Source organism: Limanda limanda, chromosome 16, assembly GCF_963576545.1.
Source record: "Limanda limanda chromosome 16, fLimLim1.1, whole genome shotgun sequence".
NCBI classification, from domain to species: domain Eukaryota; kingdom Metazoa; phylum Chordata; class Actinopteri; order Pleuronectiformes; family Pleuronectidae; genus Limanda; species Limanda limanda.
In genome coordinates this window covers 23,522,396-23,540,090 of record NC_083651.1, presented here as the reverse complement: position 1 = coordinate 23,540,090, position 17,695 = coordinate 23,522,396, and the positions used below count along the sequence as shown (strand labels likewise).

The window sequence follows — 17,695 nt, the reverse complement described above, 5'->3', positions numbered from 1 at the left end:
AGTCTTGCATTAATTTGGGGCCAACATCTATCTCTTATCACAAAAGGAACCATTTATCAGCTGCTTAAATGATGGACTAAATTGAGTTGGCAATGTTAATGCTTCACCTTGCAGGGTACGGGGGACATGAGGGAAATAATTTCTCCTGACTCGTATTTAATTAACCTAAGCAGATGTGCCGGGCTCGCGTTGCGGCGTAAAGAAGTGAAGGATGTGTTCTAACATTTAAAGAATGACATCTTTGGGAAACCGTGTTTTAAAATGAATATTTTAATGCAAAAAGAGGATGTTATATACATAAATACAAAATGCAGGAAAACAGGAATATAAATCATTGCTATTGTTACAACATTATAAAAAGCACTTTTTTTTGGATACAATCAGTGTAATAAAAATGTTATACTTGTAGGACAGAGAGGTTATTTAGTTGGTTCCTTCATTCCCTGGTCTCTGTACGAGGAGAACCAGGAGTACCAGCACTCTTCAAACAGAGGGTTCTGGTTTCGTACCTTCATCTTGTGCAACTCATCCCGTACTGACAAAAACCAGAGAGCGATACACACCAGATGCTCAGTACCTTTAACCACGCTACACCACAATGTCCTGTTTGTTTTACCCAATTTTGGAAATATTAAGATTTACACTTCCAGGTAATTTTCAAACAGGACAAACCAACATGAACCTGTGAAGAGGAGAGATGGATCTTTCTTACAGTAGCACGGTTACAGCAACCAAACATCATGTGGCTCCGGTAAACACAAACCAACAACTCCAACTGTCATTAAAAAAGAATATGTTTAATATGACATATATGTGAAATGTGTAGTAATATTAGAGGAGTAACAGTAAAACACCTTCATGTAATGTTCACAGTGGACTGTTCACCAGGGATTCAGACGCAGCTACAAAAGCTTTCTCTTCATCCTGTTTCAAACCGTAGAATCAAGATGAACGACTTGACTGAATGTGACATGGACCAAAACTGAAAAGTCAAATACATTTTTCTCAAGGATGGTTTCTGTCATTTCAGGTGGTTCTAATCACACTGGAGCATGTTCAGCTGGAACTGACTCCCGATTGGTCGAGCTCGTGTTTTGGAATAAACTCCACTTCTACACCCGAGCCTGTGTTGGATTCTGCTGCAACAAAGTTTACACCTGAAACTTATTTTGTTTTCAGTTTTCTACACTTGACGGATGAGTTGACGACACTAGTCTCTTTCAGGTGTGCTTCATTATTTTACGTTCAGTAAATACCTGGACACTTGGACTTACTGAGGAAGAATAAAAAGTGATAATAGCGTGAAAAAGACAAATATTTTAAAATTCCAAAGTCACTTCATTCAGTCAATACGAGCACATAGCCCCGCCCATAGTTTTACGATCTTTCATTCTTTCCTCTGTTCGTTTCCTCTCCTCTTCGTCATTGGGGTCCTGCACACCATCTGTTTTTACCATTTCTCTCCCCTCCCCCCATCATCACCTTCAATCTATCTCTCTATTCCCTCTTCACCCTCATCCCTCTTTTCTTTCTGAGACCATTAGTTTAATTTTTCCTTCGTCACTTCTCGACCTATCCTCACTTCTGTTTCTTTCTTTCCACCGTTCCCTATCTTCCCTACGAATTATTTCAATCTACATCCTTCGTTCCACTCAATCCTCCATGTTTCTCTAACGAACAAGCAAACAGCAGCGTTTTCAATCCTCTACTTCACATTATTTCACGTGGGTTTCAGTCAAATTACTCTCAACATTCATCCTTTAGTGGTAATTCATCCTCATTCTTAATAACATAGCAATTCATCAAACTGGGAATTGTCATTTAAAACATTGAAGTTAATACTGCCGGGCTTTGTGGAATGGAACAAACAGAAATGTTAAATCTCCGTTACACTTAACTGATGGTTCAGTAAGTGGCTAAATGGATAAACTCCATGGAGCAGCAGTGAGACGAGCACTCCGACGCCCAACTCGTGTTTCAACAAGACTTCAGCGCTCGGTGACGCCTACGCCACCGGGTCGGAGAGATGTGCAACGAGCATCCTTCACAGCCCGACTGGGGCGAGCTGTACACGTCCTCCAGGGAGAGAGAGGCTGTTGAGTAACGCTGAGTGAAAGTGAGCTGGACACCTGATCAGTTTAACACCTGCAAAAACAGAACAACCTTTTCTGCCTGGTTTACACCAAATAAACGCTTCGACAATCATTTTTCTCACGTGCTTCATTCGCCTGCTTCTCTTAGATTGATGTCTAGTAAGACCTTGCACTGTTGTCACTAATACATCAATTGTTTTTTTAGTTTAGAAACGTGAACTGTTAATCTGAGTGAAGGACAAGGCAGCATTACAAAGCTTTGGTTTGTGTATCGTCTCCATTGAAATATCATCTTGTTCTGAGCAGAGCTTCTTCTGTTACCTCAAAGCTTATGGGTTGATATTATTCTTCAGATCAAACCAAAAAGACTCAGATCATTGTGAAATGATTCAAAACACAGATTTTTACAATGTAAATAAAGATGGACGACATGGTGGCTCCCCGGAAGTAAAGCCAAAGCATCTTGATCGCCCCCTGGTGGCTGGCTGCAGTACAGGGCGTGACTCCCGCCTCCTGCATGATAGTGGATGGGTCATAGACCTACATAAAATCTCAGAGTAGCCTACACGTCAAATAATGTTTTCTTAAAGTTGGTTTCTGTAAACTAGAGTAGTTCTTATCTTATCTGGAAGATATGAGGTGAAGAGCTCATATCTTCCAGCAAGTTTCATTTGAAGCTATAAAAATTGGGGTGAAACGTGATGATTGGCAGATGAGACTTCATCAGCCCAAGATGGCAGCGCTCGTATCCTGGATACCGTAGCTTCATTTCTGGAAAGTGGGAGGAAGTGGAGACACGTCGTCCATCTTTATCGACAGTCTATGGTTGGCTAAGTGAACTAGATGGAAATGACACCTTTTGTTTTCATACATTCAAGTAGGGCGCATTTTAAATAAAGTTAATTGTCGATAGAAAAACCTTCAGTCATATAATTCCTGGACTAAAAAAACATACAGATGAGATTTATCAATGAAATGTAATGTGATCTGAAACAGTAATATTCTGGGATGGTTCATTAGTGCTGTGAACCAGATATGGTTTCAGACTCAGACTAGGTTGTGAATGTATTTAAACTCATATCTAAGAGAAATACGTCGGATAAGAATAAAAGGCAATCACATCATTATTAAAAGCATAAAATGACACAGAAATCATCATTCATACAAGTGCTCTACTGTGCTATGGTGCACTTCAACAATTACAAAAAGCGGTGTGAAAAGGAGGAGCACTTCATGCAGCTGAGGAACTATCGTCTCTCGATGCTCTGTAGAGCTTTTGTTAGTGATTTGGCTCGGAGGGATAAACCGACTTTCTGCACAACGCTTCTGTTTCAGCAGCCATTACCAACACAGTAAAGAATGACATCTTCACACTCATTTGCGGCTGCCCACTGTTTGGGAACACGGGGTCATTCCGACTCTCATCCTCATCTGAACTTGGCCTCAGGGGAGAAAGACTAAAAGACTCACATTCATGTTTTTTTTGTAAACATGAACTGCTTTAGTCCTGATGATGAATTTGGGTTTATTCACTGGAAGTTGTTGCTTCAGAATGTGAACGGCCACAGACCTGAGGTCAGTGTGTTACTGCTGCTCTTTCTAAGGGTATTTCATCTTTTGCCTTGTTGTTGGAGCGGCGGTAGTGAAAGTGACAGCTTCAATATGAGAGTGCAGAGCTGAATTTGTGCCTTTGGTGGCTTAATTTAAATGGATCCAATTACCTGAGCCTCTGACTGCTTCTAGAAAGAGACAAATTAATCACAGTATAGTGAAAAGCAAAAAGCAGCTAATTTTACACTCCGGGAAGACTCCAAGCAATTTAAATGACTTCAAACAAGACATTATGCATCACGCCAGCTCCTCTATAATTAACCTCCTTTACCTCGTCTGTGTAGAACCATATACTTTTCACCAGAGTAGACAATGTCTGATAATGATGGTGATTCGCACCATTAGGGGTTTGGACTCTGTTTCATTAGAGCAGTGGAAGCAGAGGAGCCGCACAATCGAGAGCGATCAGCATTCTGTTCATTTCTATCATCCCTGGACGTGATTGGTCTACACAGCTGCAGTCATGGCATTCTTCTGTCTTGGGTTGGTTTGGTGTTGCTGCTGCTGTTGCTGTCTTCCTACCTCCCCAGTGTAGCTGTATTGGTCCGGACCAGGATCCACCAGGTGCCTGCACCAATCACACGGGTTCGCAGGTTTGTTAAAATGCTTTTTTATCAAAGACAGAAACATGCTTCAAGCTTCTTTTTCCATATTGGAACCATACTGCTTTAACAATCAAGTTAAAGTTTAATAACTGAGTTAAATAGAAAATGTAAGTTCTCAGGATTTACCTTGGAAGGTCCCTACCTGTAGCCTCCACCCCCGGTTCCACGCATCATGGTGTCGTACCGGAGTCCGCGAAGTGGAGGGGTGGGGGAGGGGGGCACGTCCTGCCGCAGGGGTCCTCTCTGCTGAGCGCTGCAGCAGAACACAAAGAGTGGTCAAATTTATCTTTTAGACTACAACGTAAATCAGAGCTCTAATATCCTGTTGTATAGATGCATATTCTCTGCATTCACTGACCTTGGGTGGGGGTAGTAGCCAGGTTCACCCCCCCGTGGGTCACCTGGACGTGGGTACGGCTGGCCGGGGGGTGGGTAGCCAGAGTAAGATGGAGCCGGCTGGGAGTTGGGGTTGGGGTAGGACATGGGCTGAGGGTAACCCTGTGGGGCCTGGGGGGGGCCGGGGTAGTGACCGGCCCAGGGCTGCATTGGGTATTCAGCCGGATCCAACGGACCCCGTCTGAGGAGCAGAGCAGAGATTAAATTAACTACAATGGAAGAAAACTTTAACAGAATTTGTCATTTTTAAACTTAAGAAAATACAACTTTTATTTAGACTTTGCTTTGAACAATAAAACGTTGTGTTAGTCGAGCTCCATTCTCCACATGTCACCACAGAACTGATGTGGTTTTCACTTCCTGCCCGGCCTGAAATCACTCACAACAAAACAAATCATCAACCAACTACTGCCACTGCAAACACCAGTTTTTTTAATAAGGCAAATATCAGTAAATTTTAATACTGCATTTAGTACTGTCAAAGAAAATGGCTAAAATATTCATGAAAATCTGCCACAAACTATTTGCTTCAAACTGGAGAAGAGTGAGTGAGGGAATCAGACACACACACACATGCAGTCACCAGCCTATCCCAGCCAAAGATCACATAGCAACAGAACATAAGTGACATGTGGCAGTTTTAAGTAGGCTAGGGCTCAGTTAACATGCACACAACACACACACACACACACACACACACACACACACACACACACACACACACACACACACACACACACACACACACACACACACACACACACACACACACACACACACACACACACACACACACACACACACACACAGCTGTGGTAATCCAGTCCAGTCCTGTTAATAGATATTGATGTCTTGTGCCCAGTGGAAAGCAAGTACACAAACACGTGTCGTCCACATAACTAACATTACGAGGTATTATATTTGATCTCTCTGTCTTTCTGCCTCTTCTCATTGGTCGACATTCGCTTCTCACTCTGTCTCTATTTACCCATCTGCCACATCTTTACTCTCTGAAATACTTAAAAAGAATATTTATGCTTCTTCTTTATACACGTCTATCTACGAGATTACTGTGAACGTGTGTTAACGTAATGCAATTATTTCTTTCTACACTGAAAATAAACAACTTAAAACAATAATGCTTCAATTGGTAACAAACAAAGGAAGCATTTTTCAAAGTGTCATTATCAGTGTTTTTTACTTTGAACAAACATTACTCATCTGGTTTCCAAATGAAGTATTTTAAGTTGAATACAACACTTTTCCTTTTCAGTGTATATTAAGTCCAACATGTGTTGAGCTGCTGAAGCAGAATCAGTGAGGGTCATGACTCTTGTGATGGAGACACATGGTGGAGCAGGTGGAGCAGGTGGAGCTCAATCAACCTCCGACCAGAAACACACTAACCTGCTGCCGGGACATAACGTGAACATTCACACAACCACGGAGACAGACCGACTGACACTAACTCGGATTTGTACATAAATACTCGCACACATTCATACACAGACAGACACACAGTGTGCTGGTGGTCCCCCGGGCTGACGCCTGTGTGAGGCAGTTTGGGTGGTCAGCAATGGAAAGTGTCTAACTAACTACATGCCCATCGTGTTTGGGATGCCTCTGCCCCTCCTGTCTCCGCCATGAGAGCAAGTGTGTGTGAGTGTGTGTTTGTGAGCACATTACATGTCTGTAACCAGTCAACTCGTCTGTTAACCTATCTGTCATCTGTCTCCTGCTTTTTGACTTATTCTGTCGTCTCATTGTGGGCAGAGCAAATCAGCGACATGTCTCCAATGTCCTGAGAGCCACAGCCGTGTTGTCTGCGTCTCTTCTGCTACAGAGCCTCACCAACACGTCAGTCAGCCAGCTGTCCCGTCTGTCCATGTGTCCGTCTGCCTCTCTCTCTCCCTTTTTAGGCGATTTATGGCTACAAGCCCCCCCGCCAGCCTGCCAGACAATCTGCCTCTCTGACTTGCCGTCCATCCCGGAGCTGGTGTATACCTGAACGCCCGTATCGGTCGCTCTATCTGTCAATCAGCATTTGGCCCCGTGGCTCCCGACAGTTTCAGTAAGGCGGAGATAAGAGTGGCTGAGAGGTGATGGGGAGGAGAAGGAGGCAGAGCAGAGAGGAAGAGATGAGAGGAAGAGGAGAGGAAGAGGAGAGGAAGAGTGTCGGGGGACGTCTCAAGGAGAGATGCAGATAAACAAACCATAAGAAAAGAGGTAAAGAGGCAAAAAAGACATTAAAAGGGGCGAAATGGACGAATAATCTAAAATATAAACGTATCAGCTTTTATAAGAGCTGTTAGAAAACATCATGATTTTCAATCACAGTCGTCCGTGTTGATTCCTACAACACAATAAAAAAAAATAGAGGTGAGTCTGCTGTAAGTGAGAAGCTACCAATCAGAGCTCAGTCTGCTTCGCCTCGACGTGTAGATACATTTTTGGAGAGGTGCACATTTACGAGCAGAAGCAGGAATTGGCCTTAAATAGGGAAAAAATGAAATGACGCAGAAAGGGGCCTGCGGACCATGAGACCAGTTAAAGATGGGAGGGGGAAGTTAAAAAGTCCAAGAAGGAAATGTAGCTTAAAGAAGAAGAAAATGCGATGAATAAAAGAAAAAGAGGCTCGTGCTGTACTGGCTCGTATGAGTCTTGACTTATGAACTCGTGATTATTGGAAAATATCAACATTATTTCACTTATTGAATACTTTTTACTATAAATTGATCAAATTGTTGAAATAAAATGAATTGCCAGATTACGGACAAATTGTGGAAGTGATTAATCAAATAAAAACGCCAGATATTTGCCTGTTGCAGTTCCTCAACCGTGGAATTCACAAAATTTCACTCTTTAAAACCATTAGAGACACAATATCTGTGAACTATTGGTTCGACAACATGTGCAACTCAAAACAAGTCACAGTTGGACTTTTACTCGATTTTCGAGCATTGCAGATTGATTGATTTATTAAAAAAAGCCATTGACAGACTGGTCAATAATGAAAAGAATCCTTCGCTGTGGCCCAAGAGTCTTATGAGAGATTCCATTTTGGGAATGGAGCAGAAATCCAGTGGGAATCTGCTGTAAATCCGTTGGCAAGTTTGGAATTCTCCCTCCAGGAACCCAGTGAGCACTGTGCAGCAGCTGGGGATTACAGGGTAATGAGGATGGGAACCCATTACACACACACACACACACACACACATACACAGATACACACACACACACACACACACATACTGACAAAGCCACATGCACACTCAGATAAGTATATAGGTTGTAAAATGAACAATTATGTCGACATACAGTGGGACCCCAAATACAGACAACTCAACATTCTGCATGAACACACACACACACACACACACACACACACACACACACACACACACACACACACACACACACACACACACACACACACACACACACACACACACACACACACACACACACACACACACACACACACACACACACACACACACAGCAAACCTTAGCTTATATGCAGCGCTGGCTCCTAATCACCCCCTCTCAAACCCCACATACTCTGGAGGAGGCAAATTGGCACACAGCTGGAGATGAGTTAAGACTAAATGAGGAGTCTGTTGGAATGTGTGTGTGTGTGTGTGTGTGTCTGTGTGTGTCTGTGTGTGCAGTATCTGTGTGTGTGGGAGTGTGTGTGTGTGACGCAGAGGGGAGATAAAAAAAAGTTAGAAACAGATGTAATGAATGGGAACAAATTTCTGGCACTTGCAACAACTTGTTTAACATAACTGAGAGCGTAATCAAACCAAGACGAAAGAGATAAAAACAGTCCGAGCAGAACAGCAGCTCCACGGACAGACTCAGTTTGCAGGGAAACCGGTTTCAGGATGGCTTCTCTGATATTGTCAGATAGTTATATGGACGGATAGCGCACGGCGAGTACACAGGTTAGGTATTTGAAGGGATAATTGGAAAGTCTTCTCTCCAGGTCTGACAGTAATTGAGAGTAATGTGAGCCTCTCTAATTCCCTGGTATTTAAGAGATTTCTGATGGATTTCAGAGGAAACAAGGAGTTGTTATGTGTCCTCTGCAGCTGCCCCTCTCTCTCATAAACACACACACACACGCTTTCACTTCTTCTCTCTGAAACCATGGCTGGACACAGCTGTTATCGAGGAACTCACACACTTACACTCAGCAATCTATCATCCCGGGCCTGTCTGAGAGAGACCAAGACGTAACGTGGTGACACAACACATTAAAAACATCTCCGGAGAGCCAATGACAGCCACGTCGCAGATGGATCGTCTCAATAAAAGCAAAACACACTGACGCACAAACAAACACAACATTAGACCAGAGGAGAAGTTGCAGATGAGAGAGGGAGGATAAGTGAGGGTGAGAGTGATATTTAAAGTGAGTGAAAGAGGAGCAAAGGGAGGAAGAGGAGATAAACTAACTGCCACTTTAATTCACTTACCTCCTTTATGAGTCTTTCTGGAGTCTCACCACGTGTTGATATCCATTTAAAACTGATTCTGTGTTTGAGGTGTGGAGAGGAATACCTCATATGTTTAAATTGCATCCAACGGTGTCAGATTCTTTGTCAGCGAGCGTCCCCACATTTTGACAGTCTGGTAATAAAACGGATTAATAGCGGGAAATTGTTCCACAACTGCTGTCGTAATGTCATTTTAGAAGCCGCGATGAAAACGTAGCTGCAGTGATATAACGTCCCCGGGGTTAGACTAACTTTAACTTAGTTTCATCTGCCTAATGCGAGACTTCATTATGAAGCTTTAATCACGGAGGCATCACAGTCCAAACAGTAAGGCAATAAAATCCTAAGTGAGAAATAATGAAGGGTAGAGAAAAGGTTTCAGCTGAGGAATGGTACGATACAATAGGGAACCCTACTTCCAGGGAAGAACGCACTGAAAATGAAAATGAAACCTGCTTCACATCTTGGAGGTTTTGCAATTTACATATTAGATTGGTTTTGGGCTGCGTTTAATATCTAAATTTCTATTGACTCCACACAATGCTGTGAGGAGCATGTGAGGTAAAGGAAGAGTCTCCGGCAGCGAGCAGGGAGGCCGGGCGCTCAGCGTGATTGGCGGGTTGTCTTTGTGTGAGTAAGTGAAATCACTCTAAGCTGCGCTGTGAGGCCTCTGCACAGGTACAGTACACAGCGTTTGGAGCCGTCTTAACTGTAAGTAAGTGGAAAGAAGCAACTCCTCACAGCTCAGCAGCAAAGTCATTAACAGTGGCGCCTGCAGCAGCACAGAGAGGTCCTTCTGTTTTATTAGGGAGAAGCCCAATAAGACACTAAGCTGTTTTTGTACTTATGGTTACAAGTGGTTACATACTGTGTGTGTCTGGGGGTGAGTGTGTGTGTTTATGGCAGAGATGGTGCTCTGTTGGTTCAGCTGTCAGTGTGGTTTTGTCCTGGTGCTTGTGCATGTGCGTGTGCACGTGACCCCCAAACCCTCCCTTGCCTCCTGACCTCTTGAAGTCACGTGACACTCCTTCAGTTCCCACCAAACACTTAGAGGTGGGGGTCAAAGGCTAAGCAAGGGTATTACCAGCCAGGATTAGGGGGCATACCAAATACATAGACATAACATTCAAACCTTCAATACCATTTGGCAAAGTTAACAGCATTTGGTGGAGGACCAAAGTTGGAGAGACCATTAGTGACCCTGCAACCGGAGTGGAAGTCAAGCTGACATAATGTTTGTTTTATCACCGTGAACATCACTGATATGGGTTAGGAACACTGATTTCCAGGGTCTGTCAATGGACCTTTCATAAGAGTTCAACAACGCTCTAACAAATAGACTCATTGTATTTATTTTCTTCTTTTTATATAAAAGTCTGTTAAGCATCATTACCAGAGGAGAGATTTCTGCAGTGATGTGTTGAAAATGAGCCAAATTACCTTCAAATATTCTCGGAAAGAAAAGATGAACGGAGAGTTAAGAGAACGCACAAAAAAACGAGGATTACACTTATTAATTTCACTGGGGATTGTTACATAAAAACTAAAATCAAGACACAATCTTTTGTTTCTTGACCTACGTGCCAAAGGTGTAATTACAGGACACTTCACAGAGAAGGGAAATCTGTGTCAAGCCGTCTGGCCAACAAGGAGCAAACAGACAAAGAGCAGATCACTAAAGAGTAATATCTTCATCTGTATTCCTTTCAAACAACCAAGGAAAGGATAGAAAGGAGGCGGATGAAAGTGGAGAGGATAAGAAGTTGGTGTAAACAGAAGACAGAGAGTAGTGAGGACAAGACCTAGAAAGAGGGAGAGACACAGGTTGTCTCCAAACAAGGTGTTGAGGAGAAACAGAATATGTTTCAATAAAACAAATGCATGCTGGGAAGGCATGTGGCTTACAAAAAGACTCATGAGAGTCAATTTAGACCAAGGAAATAAGGGTGAAGAGGACGAGGAGGAGAAGACAACGAGGGGGAGGGAAATGAACGGGTGAAATTGAGAGAGAGAGAGAGAGAGAGAGAGAGAGAGAGTTTAGATTTGAAAGCTGAATGATGAATGGGCCTACAAGTAGAAGAGATTGAGCCTCCCAGACGGAAGCTCAGAAGAAAAACACGAAAGAGGAAGAAAGGAGCAGAAAATGAGAAGGGAGGAAGACGAAAGAGGAGGGGGGGGAGGGGAGCAGAGGAGAAGAAAAGAGGGGTAAAAAGGCAGAGAAACAAGTGCTGCCCTCCAGAGAGCTGGCATGCTGAAGGTCAGCATCTGCTGATAATAATAGGCACTACTTTAGAGGAGAGAGAGCGCGCATACACACATGCACACACACACATAGACACACACACACACACACACACACACACACACACACACACACACACACACACACACTTGCTCATACAGTTCACGTTTGAATGAAACTAAACACCTTTCAGGGGCTCCAATCTGTCTTTGTCAATAAAGTTCTGTCAAATAGGATAAATCCACCTGGAGATCACGAATTACAAACGGGACCAATCCTGCAAATTAACATGATTACACTCCCCTGTGTGTGGAAGTGTGTTTGTATACAACTTTGGAACGATGTGTGAATCAGAGTAGGATTGTGTGTGACTGTGAATTTGTCTGGGTGCATAATACAGAGAACAGGGTTTTTAGAATGCGACTGTGAAGTGTTGAGAAAAAAGAAAAGAGACAAAGACCGGCAGGGGATGAGATGAAAATGACCAGGATATAAAAAGAGGAGGAGAACAAGTGAACCAGTACGGTAATATAGCACTTAAAGTGTGAAGTATTTGTAAAGTGATCACAACAGAGAGGAACCGGGAGAGGGAATAAAATTAGAGTACAAAAAAAGTTGGGAAAAAATGTCTTTGAAAATAAAAAGAGAAACAGTACTAAAAAGAAAATGAGATGGGAAAAGGACAGAGGAGAAACCCATTAGAGGAAAGTGAGAGGAACTGAGGGATGAGGGCCTTCCAGATGGTAAGAGACTGTTGCCTCGGAAACACAGAGAGGGCAGAACAATGGGGATTTGGAGTGGTTTTTTCGCATCCCATCATAATACGGCCATGCCATTTGGAAACTGAGTGACGAGGCTGCAGCCAAAAATTCGCAGAGGCTGACAATCGCAGGCAGCATCCCCGGAAAATACATTCTGATCAACATTTTAAATGAGAGATGGCCCGATGCAGTGTTTACCCATTATGAAGGCCTGCCACGATCTATTCTGTCCTGCCATTCTTTCATAATGACACATAATATTTATATATTTGTACGTTTCTCACAATCAATCTGGAATGATCCTCATTAGAGTTTCTAAATTCACAAGATCCAGATTTACATTTGGAACAAAATTCATACACTCATAAATATCCATCCGTTAAACGTCAAGATGCAATTCCATTTACTCAGAAAGTAATGAAAATGTTGAGAAAAATGTCCTATCTAACAATTTGAAAATACAATAAATAAATCCTGGATTCGCTCCCTGGTCAGGATTCCCACAAAAAATGTACGTGTTCTTCCTTGGAACACGCCCCACCCCTCCAAAACAAGTTGGAAGCCGGTTGCATCATTTTTGAATAATCCATCCTGTCCCAACTTGGACAAGCTGTTACTAGATGATTGGTTTTGTCCCCATATGAAGCCTGAGACAGTAACTATCTTCTTAGCATAATCTTGGTCTGACAGTGTCCTGCATGCGCCTCTCGAAACTGAGCTCATCTGTGACCCAATCTTAGGTCCACATAGATTCGTAGGTACATGTTTGTCTTTATCCACTGGTAAAAGTCTTCAAACTAAAGGTAACGTTTAGTTATTGAAGTGTCATACGTGACCACTTATAGTTAGTATAGTGGATAACTTCCTGAACATTGTGAAATCAATTACTGGTAACGGCGTGTCCCATTCAAATAGCTTACATTATACAACATCTTGAGTCAATAAGGTCCCCCTCTAACAAGTTGTAATAGTTCCAGGCTGGTAACATTTTGCTCTGTGCACGACCGCAGGATACAAATCGCTGACAAAAATTGCAATCCCTCAAGAGCCATTATTGGGTATATGAGGAGGAGTTCGGAAAATGTACAAGGAAAAACGGGAGACATCCTGTCTGTATATGCTCAGAGATTTATATAAAAGAGGTTTGAGGGAGGAATACAAACACAAACAGAGATGTACGCACAAACACAACCGTACGTTCAGAAGACTTTTGGTTTGAACTTTTTAGACTGAAGCCAGGGGCGGATCTAGAGGTGCCCTGGCCCCGGGTGAGACCTGCTTGTCCCCTGAAGAGCCCCTGTCCTGTCAGTAGTCTTTCTTTTTTAATAAAGGATTAGATGTGCTTAAATGTGCAACTTACTGAATTAGGAAATATGCATGGATGTTGGACATATAATTGGCACCTCTGTGTAAATTGTGGCCCCAGATTTAGAAAAATCGTAGATCCGCCACTGTGCTAAGCTTAGAACTACTGACCTCTGTGAAAAGCTGGAAAATATTAAATGTCTATTTCACTGAAAACATGTAAATCATTTTCAACTTCAGTAGTGACGGTTGTATGTTCGAGCTGAAAGTAAAGACACTGGTTCACTAACACGATCGCCACATCCTCGCTGTTTTATTTCAACGTCAAGCTCCAGCCGGCTGAAGTAACACGAGCTGCTTCCTGTTTCTACAGATCCATAAATCATACAAACAATTCACAGTGCCTTCAATTCCATATCAAAGTATGTGACATGAGCTCCATTTCTGCACACGCTGATCATGTTGCATGTCCCACGTTGGGTAACGGGGGGGAACAGAACTTTTGAATTCACGCACAAACTCATTTAATGATCATTTAACTGAGCGCTATAACTGAGATTTTCTGGAAAAAATGGTTGTAGCAGTACAGAGACGACAGATGGCCATTAGGCTGCTGCCAGATGTTAGTACTGCACAGCTGCAACTGCTGAAATGTATGAAGCCCAGTCCATCTTATCGTTCTTCAGACAGACGCACATGATAACACATAATTCCTTAATGTATTCATGCACACATTTGATGATTGAAAAACTAATTTAGAGTCCATGGAAACTATCGTCTGCTGGGAAAAAAGTTGAATACATCCACTGCCAGCGATTGAAGATAAGCTCCATTACCTCTGTTTTATTCTGCCACCGTGTAAAATTTATGTGTGTACATTTCACAACTCCATGACTCCACATGAGCACAGTATCGCTTAACACCAGTTCTGGTCCAGGATACCCCCGAAAAAACCTGTTAAACATTTGCCAGCTGGGAGCCTGAAAGACAAATTTCCTCCCTCACCCCCGGGGCCCAGGCGTATGAAAGCATATCATACCCTTGTCATGCCGGGACCCAGTGGTTCTGCAACACATTAAAGGTTGTAACCCAACATTTCAGAGTCCACCATGGAGATCAAAGCTGGGACCAGAACTCTTTCAAGCAGCAATGGGCGAACACATTAGAAACACTAGAAGCAGGGAACAAGAGCGGGTCAAGAGAAAGAGAAAGAGAAGAAAGGAGAGGAGAGGGTGGGGGGGAGGCAGGAGTCTGTGAGAGGCAGGGTCTTTCTTAGGATCCTCCGCATGGCTAACAAACAAGCGGAGCCTTGACGAGTCCAGAAACACGCAAAAAAACAACGGGACAATGGGGTGGTTTGTGTCCGCAGCAGTAAAGTGGTCTGGGAAACTCTCAGGCCCGGTTGGGAGGTCTCCTCAAGAGAGATGGAGGGAAGAGGAAACAGAGAGAGAGATGCTCGTTGCACTTCGCTCCTCAGCGGAGAGAAAAATAATATTCAACAATGTCCTTTTCAACCCGGAGTTCAGGGAAACAGAAGGGGGGGGGGACCGACAGGAACAAGGAAGGGAAGCAGACGAAAGTGGAGGGGAAATAAATGAAGAACACACAACAAAAAGAGACACACAGACAAGAGCACACAACGCAGTTAGACATCTGCTTTCTAATTACTAGTCATCTAATTATCATTATAATGAGGAAGTGACAGCATTCCCAGAAACCTGGACAGGAACTCTGATTGGCTCTTTAAATCCAATAAGAGTAATAACAAGGACAAATGGGAGAGGGTGTTTGACTTATCCAATTGGGTCAAGGCTGCATTGGGAACAAGAGAGAGAGCTGTTATTATCGAGCAAATGTGGAATAATGTCATATGGCAGGGAAAGAGGTAGTCGAAATACAGTCATCAACAGAAACATGGGCTGATGGGAGAGACCAGGGGGTCACATCAGAAAAACACAAAGAGGGGGGGCTAGTTTATTATTTCATGCATATGAGGGGGAGGGGTTACAACATTGAAACCAATTGATCTAAGAGGTTGGTTTGTCTTTACTTTCAAAGTTTCTTTCTTGATGATGTTGACACAGATGAAATACATAATTTGCTGAAATACTTGCGATTCAATAAGACAAATTAGGAGGAAGCAGGGGAGGATCTTGCCAAGTTTGCTGGATTTGTTTTTCTTTTTGAATGTTCATTAAGTTTAAGGAAAGCACTGCTTTAGCTTAATGTTTGAGCTGTTAACTGCTTTTAATTCCATGTCTCTATCTGCTTCAGACGCTGAAATTAAGTTTCTGTAAACAATGATTAGCTTTAAGAAAGCGTTTTATTAAGCGAGAGAGAGAGAGAGAGAGAGAGAGAGAGAGAGAGAGAGAGAGAGAGAGAGAGAGAGAGAGAGAGAGAGAGAGAGAGAGAGAGAGAGAGAGAGAGAGAGAGAGAGAGAGAGAGAGAGAGAGAGAGAGAGAGAGAGAGAGAGAGAGTAATGGTGCACACATGGTACGGGGCACAACTTACTCATGTTTACACAACACACACATACAGTCTGATACCCATCTACTGACCCCAGGATGACTTTCACACACACACACACACGCACACGCACACACAGGTGCATAGCAACACACATCAAAAGCCACGAATGCATATAAGTCAGTGTAGTTTTCAAACATTAACTCAGTAATTTGAGTCTGAATCAAACAGGGATGTTTCCTGAATATCATAAACCTCTTTCTTTCTCTTGCAGGTCTCTCTGCACTCTAATAAAAAAATGAAAAGTGTGCAGCTTCATCTTAAACTGGTTTTTAAAGCACATGAATGTAAATTCCACTCTTAGTTGGAGACGCAGCCCCATAAATGTCTTTGGAAGTTTAAATGTTGGATCACGACCCCGGAACACGTTGCAGACCCCCGGGGTCCTGACATGACAAGAGTATGAAAACGCTTTCATATATATATCTGGAAACCCGGGGGTGAGGCAGGAAATCTCTCTTTCAGGTTGAGGCTGCAAATGTTTTTTGCAGCCCCCCCCCCCTTTTTTTTTGGGGGGGGGGGGGGGGGGTATCCTGAGGTTAAAAACGGTTGTCACATGGGTCGAGGTACAGTGACCCTTTCTCACCCTCAGCTGGGTCCTTTGGGGGGAGGCTGGAATGGGGGCGGAGAGGTAATTTCAAGAAAAATGGCAGTGAGGGATTTGAAGTGAAAGGACATGTGGTGTCGCGTCTACACCTCTTCCCTTTCTCTATGAAACCCCCCCCCCCCCAGCTCAGCTTGAACGACTTACAGAGGGTGAGGAAGTGAAGGAGGCCATTTTCTGAGGGTTTACAAGTTGGTGATTGACTAAAATCTAAAAAATTTCAAACATATTCAAACACATAATATCTTTTCAAGTTTATCATTAGTGTTTATTGTGTTTATCACAGTCCAGCCAGGCTCACATTCACAATTTCTGACAACTATGGCCATCAGGGCGTGAATAAACAAGATAAAAAAAATAGTTTCAATAAAAACATAACAACCCCTAAATTAAACTTAGTTCATTTTTTGCCCTTTTACCTTTTCTAATAGCTCATTTCTAAAGCATAATCGCACTGACTGATAATTTGAAGGCGTAACAGAATATATAATAAACCCTTAACAGACCCTTACATTTGCTGACAGTATTTATATTAAAGTGTTTCTGCTTAAGGCTGCTGCTGGGTCATGTTTTAATTTTAGAGCCATCAAGACCACGTCGAACACACACACACACACACACACAGACACACACACAGACACACACACACACAGACACAAACACACACACACACACACACACACACACACACACACACACACACACACACACACACACACACACACACACACACACACACACACACACACACACACACACACACACACACACAGCATACCTCGTGCTCCAGTTAACTGACTTTGAGTCAAACATACAGTAACCGACTACATGGCCCTACAGGTATTTTTGGACCCACTTGGAAATTCTATCAACACAAATTCACACACACACACACACACACACACACTTACACACAGGTATACAGGCGTGCAGACTCTAAATACACACACAGCCCAGGAGCTAATATATGTTTTCATAAGGTCAACAGCCTGGATGCGGTTTCCAAACATGATCTTTTTCTCCGACTCTCAGGTGCTGAAATATCTCCCG

The 17,695-nt window shown here is 43.0% G+C and overlaps 1 protein-coding gene across 2 annotated transcripts in view; it reads right to left on the bottom strand.

Moving 5' to 3' along the window:
• Window positions 1–252: 252 nt before the first annotated feature.
• LOC133021483 (partitioning defective 3 homolog B-like) overlaps window positions 253–17,695 on the bottom strand; it is a 199,548-nt gene continuing 182,105 nt past the window's right edge. For both annotated transcript variants that reach the window (XM_061088344.1, XM_061088345.1), the window contains exons 25-27: window positions 4,668–4,886; window positions 4,452–4,562; window positions 253–4,272 (exon numbers count right to left, since the gene is read on the bottom strand). In XM_061088344.1, coding sequence (XP_060944327.1) covers window positions 4,152–4,272; window positions 4,452–4,562; window positions 4,668–4,886 — 451 coding nt within the window. In that variant the 3' untranslated portion in view covers window positions 253–4,151. The remainder of the gene's footprint in view (window positions 4,273–4,451; window positions 4,563–4,667; window positions 4,887–17,695) is intronic.